At 41.0% G+C, this 16355-nt stretch overlaps 1 protein-coding gene across 1 annotated transcript; it reads right to left on the reverse strand.

The window, feature by feature from the left end:
* Positions 1 to 11315: 11315 nt before the first annotated feature.
* Positions 11316 to 16109, reverse strand: LOC101037476 (galactoside-binding soluble lectin 13-like). Its single transcript, XM_003943149.3, has 4 exons — positions 16095 to 16109; positions 13917 to 13993; positions 13217 to 13427; positions 11316 to 11432 (listed from the first exon to the last, which is right to left on the reverse strand). Exons 1-4 carry the CDS (start codon positions 16107 to 16109, stop codon positions 11316 to 11318), a joined length of 420 nt encoding a protein of 139 aa, XP_003943198.1.
* Positions 16110 to 16355: the final 246 nt, after the last annotated feature.

The following is a 16355-nucleotide window of genomic DNA, read 5'->3' on the forward strand; positions in this document are numbered from 1 at the left end:
CTCCCAGCTCAGCCTCCTAGTAGCTGGGATTACAGGTGTGTGTGAGAGAACACCCAGCTAATTTTTCTATTTTTCATAGGAACAGGGTTTTGCCATGTTGCCCAGGCTGGTCTTGAACTCCTGGGCTCAAGCCACCCGCTTGCCTCAGCCACCCAAACTGCTTGAATTACAGGCATGGGCCACTGTGCCCAGCCCTTTGCCCACTTTTTTATGGGGTTGTTTTTTTTCTTGAAAAGTTGTTAAAATTCTTTATAGATGCTAGATATTAGACCATTTTCAGATAAATCATTTGCAAATGTCATCTCCTATTCTGTAGGTTGCCTGTTGTCTCTGTTGATAGTTTCCATTGCTGTGCAGAAGCTCTTTAGTTTAAATAGATCCATTTGTCAATTTTTGTTTTTCTTGTTACTGCTTTTGGCATTTTTGTCATGAAACTTTTGCCCATTCCTATATTCAGAATGGTATTGCCTGGGTAGTCTTCCAGGTTTCTCATAGTTTTGGGTTTTACCTTTAAGTCTTTCTCCCATCTTCAGTTGATTTTTTTATATAATGCAAGGAAGGGGTTCACTTTCAATCATCTGCATATAGCTAGCCGGTTATCCCAATGCCATGTCTTGAATCAGAAGTCCTTTTTCCATTGCTTGTTTGGTTAGCTTTGTCAAAGATTAGATGGTTGTAGGTGTGCGACCTTATTTCTGGGCTCTCTATTCTGTTCCACTGGTCTATGGACCTGTTTTTGTACCAGTACCATGCTGTTTGGTTATGTGGCCCTGTAGTACAGTTGAAAGTTGGGTAATGTGATGTTTCCATCTTTGTTCTTTTTGCTTAGAAATGTCTTGGTTATTCAACTCATTTTTGGTTCCATGTGCATTTTAAAATAGTTTTTTTTATAATTTGTAAGCCTTTTCTGCACTGTGCAGAATCCACCTAGAAGGTATACATTGTCTTAACTTGTGCAATATTAAAAAAAGAGAAAAAGGGGGAATCTGGAGAAAAGTGTTGGGTAAAGTAATCCTTACCTAGAAGGTAATCCTTCTCTTTGTTTCAAGAGTTTCTGGGAGAGCACCGGCCCTTGTATCTCTCTGGGGGAGCAGGACCTGTGGAGAGAGGTTAAAAAAGTCCTTGTCTCCTCCCCCGTCACAAAGCCCTTGGCTGTGCCAGGTGTGGGCTACTCCCTTCTGTCTCTCACACACCTGGGCTCTAGCTGCAACTCCTTTCTTTCTGGGAGTTTCATGTGAATCAACATTTCAGAAACATTGTTTCTCCTGGAGATTCAGACAAAAAGGTTAGATTAAGTTTAGTCCTGGATTTGCATGTGAGTTCCAAACCTCTGTGAGGACAGAGGCAGTTACAGGTGATAAAACTTCAGTCTTAATGCAGTCATCTTCACCTGGGACAGATGCCTCAGGAACCCTCTTTGAGTTTTTTTTTTTTTCTTTTTCTTTTTGTGATGAGAAGAAGCATCCTTAAAACCTGTGTTAGCATTAAAAGATGGAATGTGTTAGAATTCCCTTTCTTCCTCCCCTTTTCCTCTCTCTTTTTTAAAAATTTGCTCTTCAGTTTTATCACTAGTGACTATAAACTATTTATAGAAAACTTGATCCTAGAGGCTGAAGGGGAGGTCATCAGTGAGAATGGACAGTGTGTGCTCTGACCAAAGAATTCGCCTTGCATCCCTCTGTGTTCAAGATTTACACTCTTCAAAGTAGTGCCTGCCATTGTTACTCTTTAAAAAAAAAATTGTACTTTAAGTTCTAGGGTACATATGCAGTACATGCAGGTTTGTTACATACATGTACATGTGCCATGGTGGTTGGCTGCATCCATCATCCCATCATCTACATTAGGTATTTCTCCTAATGCTATCCCCCTCTGCCCCCCACGCCCCCAACAGTCCCCAGTATGTGATGTTCTCCTTCCTGTGTCCATGTGTTCTCATTGTTCAACTCTCATTTATGAGTGAGTACATGAGGTGTTTGGTTTTCTATTCTTGCATTAGGTTGCTGAGAATGATGAATTCCAGCTCATCCATGTCCCTACAAAGGACAAGAACTCATGCTTTTATATGGCTTCATTGTACTCCATGATATATATGTGCCACATTTTCTTTATCCAGTCTATCATTGATGGACATTTGGGTTGGTTCCAAGTTCTTGCTGTTGTGAACAGTGCCACAATAAACATATGTGTGCATATGTCTTTTTAATAGAATGATTTATAACTCTTTGGGTATATACCTAGTAATGGGATTGCTGGGTAAAATGGTATTTCTAGTTCTAGATTCTTGAGGAATTGCCACACTGTCTTCTACAATAGTTGAACTAATTTACACTCCCACCAACAGTGTAAAAGTGTTCCTATTTCTTCACATCCTGTCAAGCATCTGTTGTCTCCTGACTTTTTAATGATCACCATTCTAAGTGGCATGAGATGGTATTTCGATGTGGTTTTAATTTGCATTTCTCTAATGACCAATGATTATGAGCTTTTTTTCATATGCTTGTTGACTGCATAAGTGTCTTCTTTTGAGAAGTGTCTGTTCATATCCTTTGCCCACTTTTTGATGAGGTTGTTTTTTTCTTGTAAATTTGTTTCAGTTCTTTGTAGATTCTGGATATTAGCCCTTTGTCAGATGGGTAGACTGCAAAAATTTTATCCCATTCTGTAGGTTGCCTGTTTACTCTGATGATAGTTTCTTTTTCTGTGCAGTAGCTCTTTAGTTTAATTAGATCCCATTTGTCTGTTTTAGCTTTTGTTGCCATTGCTTTTGGTGTTTTACTCATGAAGTCTTTGCCCATGCCTATGTCCTGAATGATATTGCCTAGGTTTTTTCTAAGGTTTTTATAGTTTTAGGCCTTACATTTAAATCTTTAATCCATCTTGAGTTAATTTTTTTATAAGATGTAAGGAAGGGATTCAGTTTCAGTTTTTTGCATATGGCTAGCCAGTTTTGCAAACACCATTTATTAAATAGGGAATCCTTTCCCCATTGCTTGTTTTTGTCAGCTTTTTCAAAGATGAGTTGGTTGTAGATGTGTGGCATTCTTTCTGAGGCCTCTGTTCTGTTCCATTGGTCTATATCTCTGTTTTGGTACTAGTACTATGCTGTTTTTATTAGTGTAGGCTGTAGTATAGTTTGAAGTCAGGCAGTGTGATGCCTCTAGCTTTGTTTTATTTTTATTTTTATTTTGCTTAGAATTGTCTTGGATATGTTGGCTCTTTTTTGATTCCATATGAAATTTAAGATTCCATATTAAATCTCATTTTTTGATTCCATATGAAATCTAACAGAAAAGGCAGCTTGAAGGGCCAGGCCAGCAAGCTTTGATATGCAGTTGCCAGCCGTTAGGAACAGGATTTACTCAATATGGTGATTCCCGCCGTCTTTTCCTTGTCACCAGGTATACTGTCATGGCAACTCCAGATAACACCAGGTTTTTTGAAATATTGTGGCAATCTGCATTTTCATATTAAAGGGCTAAGTTGGGAGGGTCAGGTTTTTCATGGGCTACGTAAATAACACACCTGGTCAAACCAATCTGCTGAACTCTATGGAAACCAGACACTGCCTCCTCCAGAATTTCAATATAAGGAGGCACATTTCCTCCGCACAGTGTTTTCTCTTTGTTTGAATCCCCTCTCCCTCTGTCTCTGTACAGAGGAGTTGTTTTCTTCTTCCTTTCTTCTTTCTCGCCTATTAATCTTTTTACTCCTTAAAACCACCCCAGGGGTGTTCATGGCATTAATCTTATCACTGCATTAAACCAAGAACCCTAGTGGTCCTCCAATCATTGGAGTCATAACATTTTGGTGCTCTGGCCAGGAATGGGAATTTATTCATCAAACTGATGAGTATGGAGTGAATCTCAACTTTAAATCTGTCCTTTAATATCAAGGCTCTCTTCCAGCTATCCTGTTGCCAAACTTTCTCTCTCAACCCGCAGTCCCTTACTCTCTCTCTCTCTCTCTCTCTCTCTCTCTCTCTCTCTCTCTCTGTGTGTGTGTGTGTGTGTGTGTGTGTGTGTGTGTGTGTGTGTGTCTTATTGCGGGAATCTTTACAGTTCAGGGAAACAGGTCTGTTAGAGAAGATGACAAATCAGGGCATGCAGTAACTCAGTGAACGTCTGTCTCTTTACGATTTCTTCAGCAAGCACGTGGCATTTCTGAGCCGACACTGCCACCTAGTGGTAATAAAAGTCCCGTTCATTAGACACAATGTTGGTTGTCTGTGGTATATTGCAGCTTCATAACTTTTCCATTTTGTGCTTTTGTACTGCTACTTCTGTGGATGGGAAACCTCTGATTTCACCAGTTAGGAATAGGATGTCTCCCGCAGCCAGATTTTAGGCCCAATATCTTTCCCTCAATAGGAAAACAGCATTCCATTTCTGCCTTCTTTAAGGCACCTGTTTTGTCTCCAAGACAGTACTTATTTAGTAAGTGGGTGTTAAGTTTGGAAGTTAACCAGAATTTTTTTTAAGGATAAGTACATTAGCACTGGTCAAAATATCAGGAAATCTAGCAGATTGCCTGCATTAAAGAAGCCTTGCCCAAAGGTGACACAATCTCTTCAGAGATCCATTTTTTGGGGAGCCAGGCAAATCACACAGGTTTAGGAAATCAAAAGTAAATCACACCAGATGGAAAAACTAAGATTGCATGGATAAGCATGGTTAACCCTATCACTTAGTTCATCCAGTTCCAAGGCTTGGAGGGCCATGCCTACAACCATGGGGGGCACATTTATAATGGTGTGAGATCCAGAAACCAGGAAGGAAACGTATTCAAAAGACACTCCCTGTCTTCTCCTCCACTCTGGGTCATATGAAAAAGAAGGAGACAAAGAGGATGCTTTTATTCTCGCTTCTTTTTATAAATGGGTAATAAATTATCTTCAACTTGCACCCCTCTGGAGTGCACTCTGAAACACTGAAACTTCTTTAAGCTCAAAATTTTAAAGATAAAATAAATTCTTTTTTGGGCGGGGTGGGGGCAAAGGCACGGCATTTTTACTAAACTTTTGCAAATGGTATAAGATCAATTCAGCGTTTTTAGTAATCATATCAGGAAGGCCCAGGGAAAATATTCCCCCAAATTAAAAAAAAAACTTTCAAGGGAACCATCTGAGGATCCCCCTTATTTGGGCTCCCATCAAGTTCCCTTCTCACTACAAAACCTTAGGTAAATAAAGGGAATCTTAGACCAATTTTCCAAAAACTCTTATAGGTATATAGAGCTTTCCAAAATTTACATCAGATGTTTAACCTCACATGGTGGGTTGTTATGGTCTCCTAAAGCAAACCCTCACTGCAGCTAAAAAGCAGGTAGTTCTGCAAACAGCAGATAATTTTGGAGATGAGCATTGTAGCTCCTAAAATACACCAAAAGGGAAAAAAGCAGATAGAAAAATCAAAGACATAGCCCAAAACAGCATTCCCAAAAGGGAGGGAAGCAGTTCTGGTAAACAACCCTAACTAAAACCCCAATAGTTCAGGAAATGAACGGAAAAGAAACCAATTTTTTAACACATTTTTAAAAACCAGACCCAAACTTCTCTGTTACTCTAAACTGTTTATAATGAACCAAGAGCCAGATAAGAATTCTGTAGCCTTTATGGAAAGGCTAAGAGAGGCAATAATACAGTATACCTCCTTATTGCCTAGTTTAGTGGAGGAACAGCTCATCCTGAAGAAGTTTATTACATAGACAGTTTATTACATAGAGCCAGTCTCTCTTTTTCTTCCTCTAATCCATGCTTCCCCTTTCTGATAGCACAACTGTAAGGGACATCTCAGGAAAAACTCTAATCTCAAACGTAGTTGTAGTTAGAAAGACCTATTTACACATGCTTCCAAGTCATTGTCATAATAGCTCTACTAGTCATAAAAGCCTCCAAGTATACCCCAGGAAATAATTCAGCTGGTTACAGCCCATGTACTGTGTCAGGATCACTGTCCTCTAAGGGAAGCTCTTAGCTAGCAAACAGCTGGTAAAGCAAGAAGTACATAGAAGTACATAAAGCAGGATCAGCAGTCGCCACTCTCCCCAAACACAAGCACTCAATTAGCTGAGCTAATAGCTCTTACAAGACCAACCAAATTAAACAAGGGAATGGTAGCTAACATTTATACTAACTCCAAGTATGCGTTCCCAATTTTCCGTGCTCACGCTGCTATTTAAAACGAAAGGCATTTTCTTACCACTAATGAATCTCCCATAAAATATCACCAGGAAATTAGCAGGTTATCATCTTCAGTTTTTCTTCCACAAGAAATAGCAGGGAACATCAAAAGAAAATAAATGAGATAGCCAAAGGATATAAATTAGCTAATCAGGAAGCTAAGTCAGAGGCAAGGAAGTCTCAAGGCATTAACAGCCAGAAGAGTAAACAGACACCCCACTGAATAGGAGAAAATCTTCACAATCTGTATATCCAACAAATGACTAATATCCAGAATTTACAAGGAACTTAAACAAATTAGCAAGGGAAAAAACAAACTATCCTATCAAAAAGTGAGTTAAGGACATGAACAGACAAGTCTTATAAGAAGATATACAAATGGCCAACAAACATATGAAAACCTGCTCAACATCAATAATAATCAGGGAAATGCAAATCAAAACCACAATGTGATACCACCTTACTCCTGCAAGAAAGGCCATAATCAAAAAATTATTTTTAAAAAAAGATGTTGGCATGGATACAGTGAAAAGGGAACACTTCTACACAGCTGGTGGAAATGTAAACTAATGTGAAGATTCCTTCAGGAATTAAAACTGTCCAGCAGTCCCACTACTGAGTATCTACCCAGAGGAAAAGAAGTCATTATACAAAAAATATACTTGCACACACGTTTATAGCAGCACAATTCACAGTTGCAAAAATGTGAAACATCTGAAATGCCCATCAATGAATGTATTAAAGAAATGGCATTTGCAGCAACCTGGACAGGATTGGAGATCATTATTCTAAGTGAAGTAACTTAAGAATGAAAAACCACAAATTGTATGTTCTCAATTATAAGTGGGAGCTAAGTTATGAGGGTGTTAAGGTGTAAGAATGATACATTCATTGTATCATTCTTATGGAGACTCAAGGAGAAAGGTTAGGAAGAAGGTGATGGATAAAAGACTACAGACTGGGTTCAGTGTATACTGCTTGGGTGGTGGGTGCACCAAAATCTCACAAATCACCCCCCAAAAAACTTATGTAACCAAATACCACATGTTCTCCAAAAACCTATGGAAATAAAAAATTAAAGAGTTAATAAATAAAATTATACGCACACACAAAAAAGCCGTAGGTTACTACTTAACACCCACTATGATGGTTATAATTTTAAAAATGAAAAAACAAGTGTTGATGAGAATGCAGAAAATGTTTAGAACTTGATTACAATGAAAGTGTAAAATGGTACCATTTCTGTGAAAAATAGTTTTGTGGGTCTTCAATGAGTTAAACATAAAAGTAAAATATGACCTAACAGTTCCACCTCTAGGCTTGGATACAGGTGTTCAAAGAAAAACTTGTATGTAAATGTTAAAAGGAGCACAATTTACAATAGTCAAAGGCTAGAAATAACCCAATTGTTCATCAACTGCTGAAAAGATAAACAAAATGTGATATCTTCACAAAATGGAATATTATTCAGCTACAAGAAGCAGAAATATGGATACATACTACAGCATAAATGAACCTTAAAAACATTATGTGTTTAATTTTAAGGGGAAAAAAGCCAGACACAAAAAGCTATTTTATATGATTTCATTTACATGAAATGTCTAGGATATGCAAATCATGGAGAAAGAAGAATAGATTAGGGATTGTCAGTGGTTGGAGAGTGGCTGGTTAGTTGGAACAGAATGAGCTTCAGATACTCCAGGGAAGGGTGGGAGGAGTGATGGATAGAAGGCTACATATTGAGTACAGTGTACAGTGCTTAGGTGGTGGGTGCACCAGAGTCTCAAAAATCACCACCAAAAAATGTATGCATGTAACCAAAAACCACTTGTATCCCCAAAATTATTGAAATATATGTATGTATAAATATTAGTTGATTACAGCAGTAATCATAATAGCAAAGACATGGAATCATCATAAATTGTCATCAGTGATGGACTGAATACAAAACATGTGGTACATATATGCCATGGAATACTATGCAGCCATAAAAAAGAACAAGGTCGTGTCTTTTGAGGGAACATAGATGGAGCTAGAAACCATTATCCTTAGCAAACTAATGCAGAATCAGAAAAAAATACTGCATGTTCTCACTTATAAGTGGGAGCTAAATGATAAGAACTCATACACATAAAGAAGGAAACACTGAGGCCTACTTGAAAGTGAAGGTAAGAGGAGGGAGAAGAGCAGAAAAAATAACTATTGGGTATTTTGCTTAGCACCCGGGTGGGTAATAAAATAATCTGTACAACTAACACCCGTGACAAGGGGTTTACCTGTGTAACAAACCTGCACATGTACACTTGAACTAAAAATAAAAATTAAAAAATGGCAAAAGCAAATACATTGGGGGAAATTTAAAAAATTTCTCTTTTATTCCATCTTCTTGGCCTCTTATTTGCAAACAGAGGTCCACATACACCAATGTTTAGGACCATCACAAGTGGCATCCCAGAGGATTAGCAATGCTGAGGGAGCTAGGCATTAAGGACATCACAGAGTGTACTTATTCTTTGGGGGCTTCAGCAAAAACTGGAAAGACCAAAAGACCTTTGAGATGGGGAGACTTTAGAGTTCAGAAATGACTTTCTGCTTTTTGAGCAATGCCCTGTTTGCTGGGAGAAGATCATTAATTTGGATTGAGGAGGATGAAGAAAGATGAGTAGGTTTCCAGAGGCAATTCAAAAATTGTTAGTTGAATATTGACCCTGGACTCTATGTCATCTCTGTATCTGGAATGTCATTTCTGGCCACCATGAGCACAGAGTAGTAGCTGAATAAAGATGAATGTAATGAATGGGCCATAGGAAGTGCACTGATATGGTGAATATCATTCAAGAAAGGGCAGTCACTGTGTTTGCCTAGCAGGGCTGGAATTTAGGACTCTGTCAGTTATTCAAATAAAATGGGTGCCAGGCACATGGGAAGTCAATATGAACTCCGAGACATTTTCTGCTCAGGAAGCCAGGGGTTCCAGGATAGTTTTTATCCACTCAGAGCACAAATTATGTGATTCCCCCAAAAATGAATTCCATGCTGGTGACAGGGTGTATGATCCTTTATCAAAAAGAGAAGTGACCAAGACTGTGATAGGGAAGGTGTAAGGAGGAGAGTGTACCCAATCAGAACACGAGAGCTTCCAGTGACAGGGGAGGGAATTACGTTCTATACTGGAAAGAAACAAGGAAAGGAGCATGAGGAGTGTCATTCACTGTGTGTTGGCACCTCAAGGTATCTGGATGCTAAGGGTAAGGGGAGAGGCATTCCATGAGTGAGGCTGGAGTTGCAGAAGCTGTTGCAATAAACATGAGGAGAGAAATTAATGATTGAAATGACACCTGAGATGGTCCTTGCACACAAGAGTCTATTTGGTGGGACTCTAGAATCTACCTTCATTGATTTTTAGGTAATATGTTGTTTTTCTTCTCCTAAGTGGTTCTCCTTACATGCTATGAAGCAGATAATCACAGCTCTTCTTGTGGGAAAAGAGCTGTCATTCTGCTATCTTGGTAGGAACTCCAAGAAGCTGAGAATGGAGGGTGAAGACAAGTGCTACAGACATTCCCAAAGAAAATGAAAATAGGTGTCTGGTTGGTTTCAGCAAAAATATGGAGTAGTGGTTGCTGTCTGTTTTATATTGCCCCTCTAAAATAGGTGTGTGATAATGTGTTTCTTCGGTCACCTTACAGACACCACAACCTGGTTAGATAAGATACTGCACTTCGCTCTGAGCCTGTTCCTGTAATTGTATTGCCTTCAGAGATTCCTTACAGGGTTAGCGTTTTTGGTATGTGGGAAGGATATAAGCGAGTTGCATCTGAGTGAAACTAGTTGCCAAGAATGGTCCCTCATGACTACAGTCACAATAACCACAGCTTGTGGCATCCTCTCCTTTTGATTAGGGCTGTCTGTGTGACTCACCTTGATCAATGTACTAGAAGTGACACTGTCTGCCATTCAAAAGTAGGTCCTAGGATGCCGTGCACCTTCTCCATGAGCCTTTTCGAAGGCTTTCTCTGGTGAAAACCAATCACCATTCATTAAGTCCAAGAACTGTGAGGCTCTCATTATTTGAGGAAATTAAAGCAGTGAATGGGATGGTGAGGTAGTGAAGGAGATAACCATTCTGTTTTCAGGTATTCACTCAGCCCTAGTGTTGAGTTGGACATGAGTAAAGCATTCTCTGAAATCCCAGCCTAAAACACCTCTCAGAAAACTTGACTCCCATCACATGATCTAACACACGAGTTTAGTAACCTGTAAAGCTGGGAGAGATCAAAACAAATCATTGCTTTTAGCCAATATGTGTTAGGAGGTTTGTTGTGCTGCAATTCATCACTGGAATAGCAGCAAAGCAGGATCTGCTCACTATGTCCATATACATGAATTGTGTCAATTCCAGTAATAATCTGCATGTTCTCTGCCCTAAAACCATGTTCATTTATTTCCAAAGAGAAGTCCCTGGATTCTCCCCACATAAAATGAGGAAAAAAACTTCAAATATTTGCCAATAAGAATAATTTGGATTCTTTAAGGAATTCTCTTAACTATTACTTGGATTGAAAACTTCACATGCAAAACTTGTCATCTTTTTCTTCATTTCCTTCACAGCAGGTCTCACAAAGCCAGGCACAGTGTTCATAGACAATAAGCATCCTGAGAACAATGGAAAAAATTAAGAAATTCCACATAATTTTTCTCAAGTTATAGGTTCTCCCCAAAGCCACCAGGTATACCTGCATGGCTGTAAACAGCTACCTAACTTTCAGTGCCGTAAGTCCTCTGAGATTGGGTATCTTGGTTTAGACTGTCTGATGTCAATGACGGGCTATAGAAGAATGCTGTTACTAATGTCTTCTCAGACATTCCAGGGACCTTGTCACTCACTTCTTCACAGGAAGGTCTATCCCCTTTGATTTCCTGATGCCTCCCATAGAATGTGCTGGCCCCTTTTGGGAATGACTACTTCCTCTTTCTTCTTCTTTAAGCAAGAACCAAATTATGTGAGGTTTTGTGCTGTTTTAATGACCAAGCATAGGGGAAGGGGTGAGGAGGGATTGTTAACAGGCTCTAGGAATACCATGGTCAGATAGAAAAATGGATTCCTCAAAAATGAAAATTGTGATCGTCTCCCTCAATTGTAGACACACACTGAGGTCAGGGAGACATCTCTCCACACTTGAATCATCTTCACGTATGATGGCGGGTGTCGATGGGCAAAGCCGTAAATGTATTGGCCATTTACCTTTACCTACAAGAGGAAAAATGTATCAGACAGTATGCCACCAAACAAGTTTTCAGATTCTTCACTCTGCCCTAGGACCAATAATATTTCCTAAGAAAACTCCTAGTTATACAAGTAAATGTGGTAGACACACTTCTGTTTACAGATGATGTTTTGTGCCTATTGAGACAGTTGATGACTTTATTTCTAATGCTTCCTTTCATTTCTCTAGTGAAGTTCTACACTCTGTCTAACAGTCCCTGTTAACTCAGCCTCCCTTCTAGCCTGGATGATCCCCATCACCAGAGCCTGTGTCCCAGGAACTTGAGACCCTGCATCTTGCATAGAGGCTGCCACAGGGTTAGTGCTAGACCATGACCACTGAATGTATACTTTTCACTTCCATGAACTGTGACTGCCTTTTACTGCTGATAGCACAGTTTTTCTTTGGAGTAGCCTCCACCTGAGGTGGCAGTGGCAAAGAATGAAAGCCAGTGTTGTTAGAGAGTCAAAGGAGGACAGGTGTTGTAAAACAGGATATTATCTTCAACCACTTCTAAGTACGGGAAAAGATCCCTCACTTGAATCTGAATAAAATGTGAATCTTTTGGCCTGCTCATTAGAGAAAGCCAGAAAGTATGGATATATTCCTTATACTGAAGCTATAGAGAAAGTCACCTTATTAGTATTAGTTTTTCAAATTTAAAATGCACACATTTTTCAACAGTTTTTTTTTATTTTTTTAATAATTATCTTCCAATATAAGTATTGGGTGGTTGGTAATGACAAAAGGATTGATTAGAAAACTTAATACAGCATCACTTGTGAGAGTAGAATGCTGGAAACAACTTTAATGCCCAAATTGAGTAAAGTTCAATAAGTTTGGGTAAACTTTTTCGTGCAATATTATTCCATCTTTAAAAAACTAAAGCACCACCATGGGTTGATAATGTCTTCAAGATATATTCTTTGACAACCAATCAACTTAGTTTCTAAAGTATAATGTATAAAGTAACTTATACCAGGATTTACTTTAAAACAAATGAAATCATAGACATATCTATATGCTTCCATAGGCAAAGATTTCCTCTGAAGGGGTGGGCACAGTGGCTTATGCCTGTTATCCCAGTATATTGGGAGGCCGAAGTGGGTGGATCACTTGAGATCAGGAGTTCAAGACCAGCCTAGCCAACATGATGAAATCCCGTCTCTACTAAAAATACAAAAATTAGCCTGGTGTGGTGGCACACACCTGTAATCCCAGCACTTGGGAGGATAAGGCAAAAGGATCGCTTGAATCCAGGAGGTGGAGGTTGCAGTGAGCTGAGATCACAGCACTGCATTCTCACCTGCTTGACAAAGTGAGACTCTATCTCAAAAAAAAAAAAAAATTTCTGTGAAGGAGTGCAGAGCTCTAGTAGTGTTCTAATGAGTAGAATTGGGGCCCAAAAGTTATATGAAGGCTTAAGTTTTGACTGATTAAAACAACTTTTTTCTTAAGTATATTGTATTTATTCAGCTTAAAGAAAATTTAATTAATGGCTTAAGTAGAAAAAAAGCATTATGGGAAAAGACAGAGGAGATTCTCTACTTTGGGAGAAATGGAAGGTGGGCTGACCTTGACCTTGGTCAGATTTGGGAAAGAGCTGAGGATGGCAGTGCCAGCAGAGGGCGCTCTGTGATGAAAACCTGGGGCAGGAGCAGTTATGAAAGATGGGCCCTGAGGGACTGGTGAGGCCAGGTCGATGAGAGCTGCCTCCTGCTCTGGGGGCCCACAGAGTCTGGGTGCTGGGAGCTCCTGGGGTGCTCACCTCGTACTCACTGTGACGCACGTAGATGCGCAGCTCAAATGGTTCGCCATCCTCAAAGGGCACATAGTGTATTTTCTCTTCCAACTTCCATACCCCAAACTCAAGACTGTTCATGACCACACGATGGCCAAAGTGCACTCGGAAGTGGAAGGCAATATCTGAGTCCTCATCTGTCCCAGTGTAGAAATCCACCTGCAGCTGTGGGTCATTGCTGAGGGCAAAGCACACAGCAGGTTGGGCAGCTCCCTCCCTTGCACAAACACACACTCAACACACAAATCCCTTCCCCCCTTTACCCAGGGCAAAAGTCTCCCTGTTAATACTGCAGGCCTGCTCCCTGTGGGGATGCTTCAGCTCCTCATGCCCCCGGCAGGGGGATGCTGTGCCCCTCATCCCCAGATGAAAACTGAGCCAGTCACTGACCCGGACCTGACTTGTTCATTCCCTGAAAATTCAGTGCCCCTTGATTAAGAGCCACAGCCCCAACCCCCTGAGTGTTCTCCTCCCCTAGGCCCCATGGCTGGCCCACATGCAGTTGCTGCAGGTCTCATGCCGGGTGCTGGAGGGTCTCCAGGACCTGCACCTGCATGAAGCCTCCATCCTGCCAACTAGACATTTCCACATCACTCACACATAACATCAAGCCCTTAGCAAATATTCTTCCTTCTCCACCCCCTCCATTAGACCATGGAGTACTCACATAAAAGAGAGTTTCGGTCTCCCTTTGATAATCACACAGGCACCAGTAGACAAGGACACAGGCAGTTTGTATGGCACCTGCCAGGGTATTGAGGGTGAGTGAGAGGTGCACAGTCAGGTGCAGCCTCCCCTCCTGTAACAGATTCCCACGATACAGGAGGTTAGAGATCAAAGGGCAGACTCTGAGGCCTCCCCCTTTCACCCCACCATAGTCAGGGCCTCATATTCCTGAAGATACGGTGGACCCATAAGTAAGAGGAAAAGTTCAGGATCCAGGCTGCCTGGATTCTGGTCCTCATTCTGCCTCTTACTAGCAGTGCGTCGTAGATCTGTTACTTGAACTCTTCTTGCTTCAGTTTCCCCAGCACAAGGAGGATTATCAGGAATTCCTACTTTGTAGGATGTTCTCCATACTAGAGGAGTTAATATATGTAAAACTTTACCCTAATCCTTGGCAGGGTAAAATACTTTTACCCTAATCCTAACAGGGCCTGTTAGGGGTGACCTAACAGAAGAAGGGAGTCCTCCTGAAACACTCAACTGCCTTCATTTTCACCTCTGAAAATAAAAAAACCTTGAGGATGTAAGAATTTAAAAATTCACTTCAGTAAAAAACACTTGTTGAAAGAGAAACGGAAATAATGAAAGAACAGGAAACCCCTGTGTGAGGGATGCACATACATAACAATCATCAAGGGCGATGGACATCCTTCCCAGAAGGGGAAACATTGCCGAGAGCACAGCCCCAGGACTTGCACAAATGAAGCCTGTGGGTCAGGGACATAATTGGAGGGAATCATTGATTTCTACGATGACTACAAGTGGTTGGTGATTTTTCTGTATTTTTGAGATAGGGTCTTGCTCTGTCGCCCAGGCTAACATGCAGTGGTGCAATCATAGCTCACTGAAACCGCGAACTCCTGGGTGGCAGTGATGCTCACACACCTGCCCCCCTCTTGAGTAGCTGGGGCAAAAGGTGCCTGTCACTCTGCCAGTTGATATTTAAAGGTTTTTTTGTTTTTTGTTTTTTGTTTTTTAAATAAAAGGCCTCACTGTGATGCCTAGAGTGGTCTCAAACTTCTGGTCTCAAGTTATCCTCCCATCTTTGCCTCCCAAATTGGTGGGATTATAGCCATGAGCCAGGGAATGCAGCTACTTGGTTGATTAATATCCTCTATAAGTTCTGTCTGACCTGAGAGTAAACTTGTTCTTTCGTGGATGGAGGAATAAGTTTAGTCTCAGTTCAAACAGAGCTTACAGTGGATATTTTGCGTTATTCAGTCTCTGAAACCACCGTCTCTAATGTCCTTCCCTAGCAAATCAGTATCTGCACACCCTCCTGTCCCAAGATGGGAATAGGCTGGATTGGGAGCAGGGAAGCTGAGCCTTGGAGGCAAGAGCCAGTGATAATTCTGTGCAGACCCCACCTGAGGAATCATCACCCCCTAGTCTGCATTCCTCTGCCTCACTCTTACTGGGAAGAGACATCTACTGATCATACATTCCACTCTCATAAGTGATCCGAAACAAGTCCTCGATAACTCACAATCCCCAAGATCCCCACCAGTTAAGCCACCTGGGATCCACATTGACACACATGAAAGGACACACAGCTGCTTCATCAAAGGTGCTGCTGTGTGGGGAGGAACATTTACATGCACGGAAAGTCACATGCATGTTTCCACTGCAACACACAGTAACATCCCAGCACACACACCCACAGACACACACAGCCACGCTACTCACTTAGTCACACACACTTGCTCACTGTGCACATAAAGATGCACACGCACTGGTCTGGCTGTGCTCACACACACTTACTTCACAGTCATGAAGACAATGCACACACACACACACACACACACACACACACACACCTGCTCAACCTGGTGGGCCATCCACCTCCCACCTAAAGTCACATCATCTCAGCAGATTTCACTCTCATCAGACATTATCACATGCTCACAGAGGGTTACAGTGGTCCAGGGTCCACACCCCACACCCCACAAGCATCTCGGATACCGTAGCCTCAGTGTTTCTCTTCCACACACCCACAGCTATCAGTAAAGCATTCACAGAAGCAATGCTTATATTTTCATCTCATAAAATCTCCCAGTTTTTGTTGTTGTTGTTGTTTGTGTGAGTTGAGATTACTGAAGGCTGTGCCTTTTCAACTCACGGGTAGAGATGACATTGGTCTCTCCGACTCGGCGTCTCTTCTTAATTGTGTGCAGTCTTCTGAGTGATTCTCTGAGTTGCAACATTTAAATGCTCCATTATAGCCTTGCCCTCTGGCTTCATTCCAGATTCCATGCTCCTCCCAGCAAACTTTCCTTGCAGTGTGAGAAGAGCTAAGGTGTCAGGAAGAAACTCAATCACAACCATAACTGTTTGCAAGACTTGTGTCTGTAATGCAGCAGAAATTAACATGGGGGAGGTA

The sequence above is a fragment of the Saimiri boliviensis genome, chromosome 14, assembly GCF_048565385.1.
Source record: "Saimiri boliviensis isolate mSaiBol1 chromosome 14, mSaiBol1.pri, whole genome shotgun sequence".
Taxonomy (NCBI): Eukaryota; Metazoa; Chordata; class Mammalia; order Primates; family Cebidae; genus Saimiri; species Saimiri boliviensis.

What these genes read in the sequence shown, in the direction of transcription:
- LOC101037476 (XM_003943149.3), bottom strand. An exon ending in AGACCGAAACTCTCTTTTAT is followed by an intron (nt 13,428 to 13,916) that starts GTGAGTACTCCA and finishes CTTTGCCCTCAG; the next exon opens with CAATGACCCACAGCTGCAGG. An exon ending in TGCGTCACAGTGAGTACGAG is followed by an intron (nt 11,433 to 13,216) that starts GTGAGCACCCCA and finishes TTCCTCTTGTAG; the next exon opens with GTAAAGGTAAATGGCCAATA.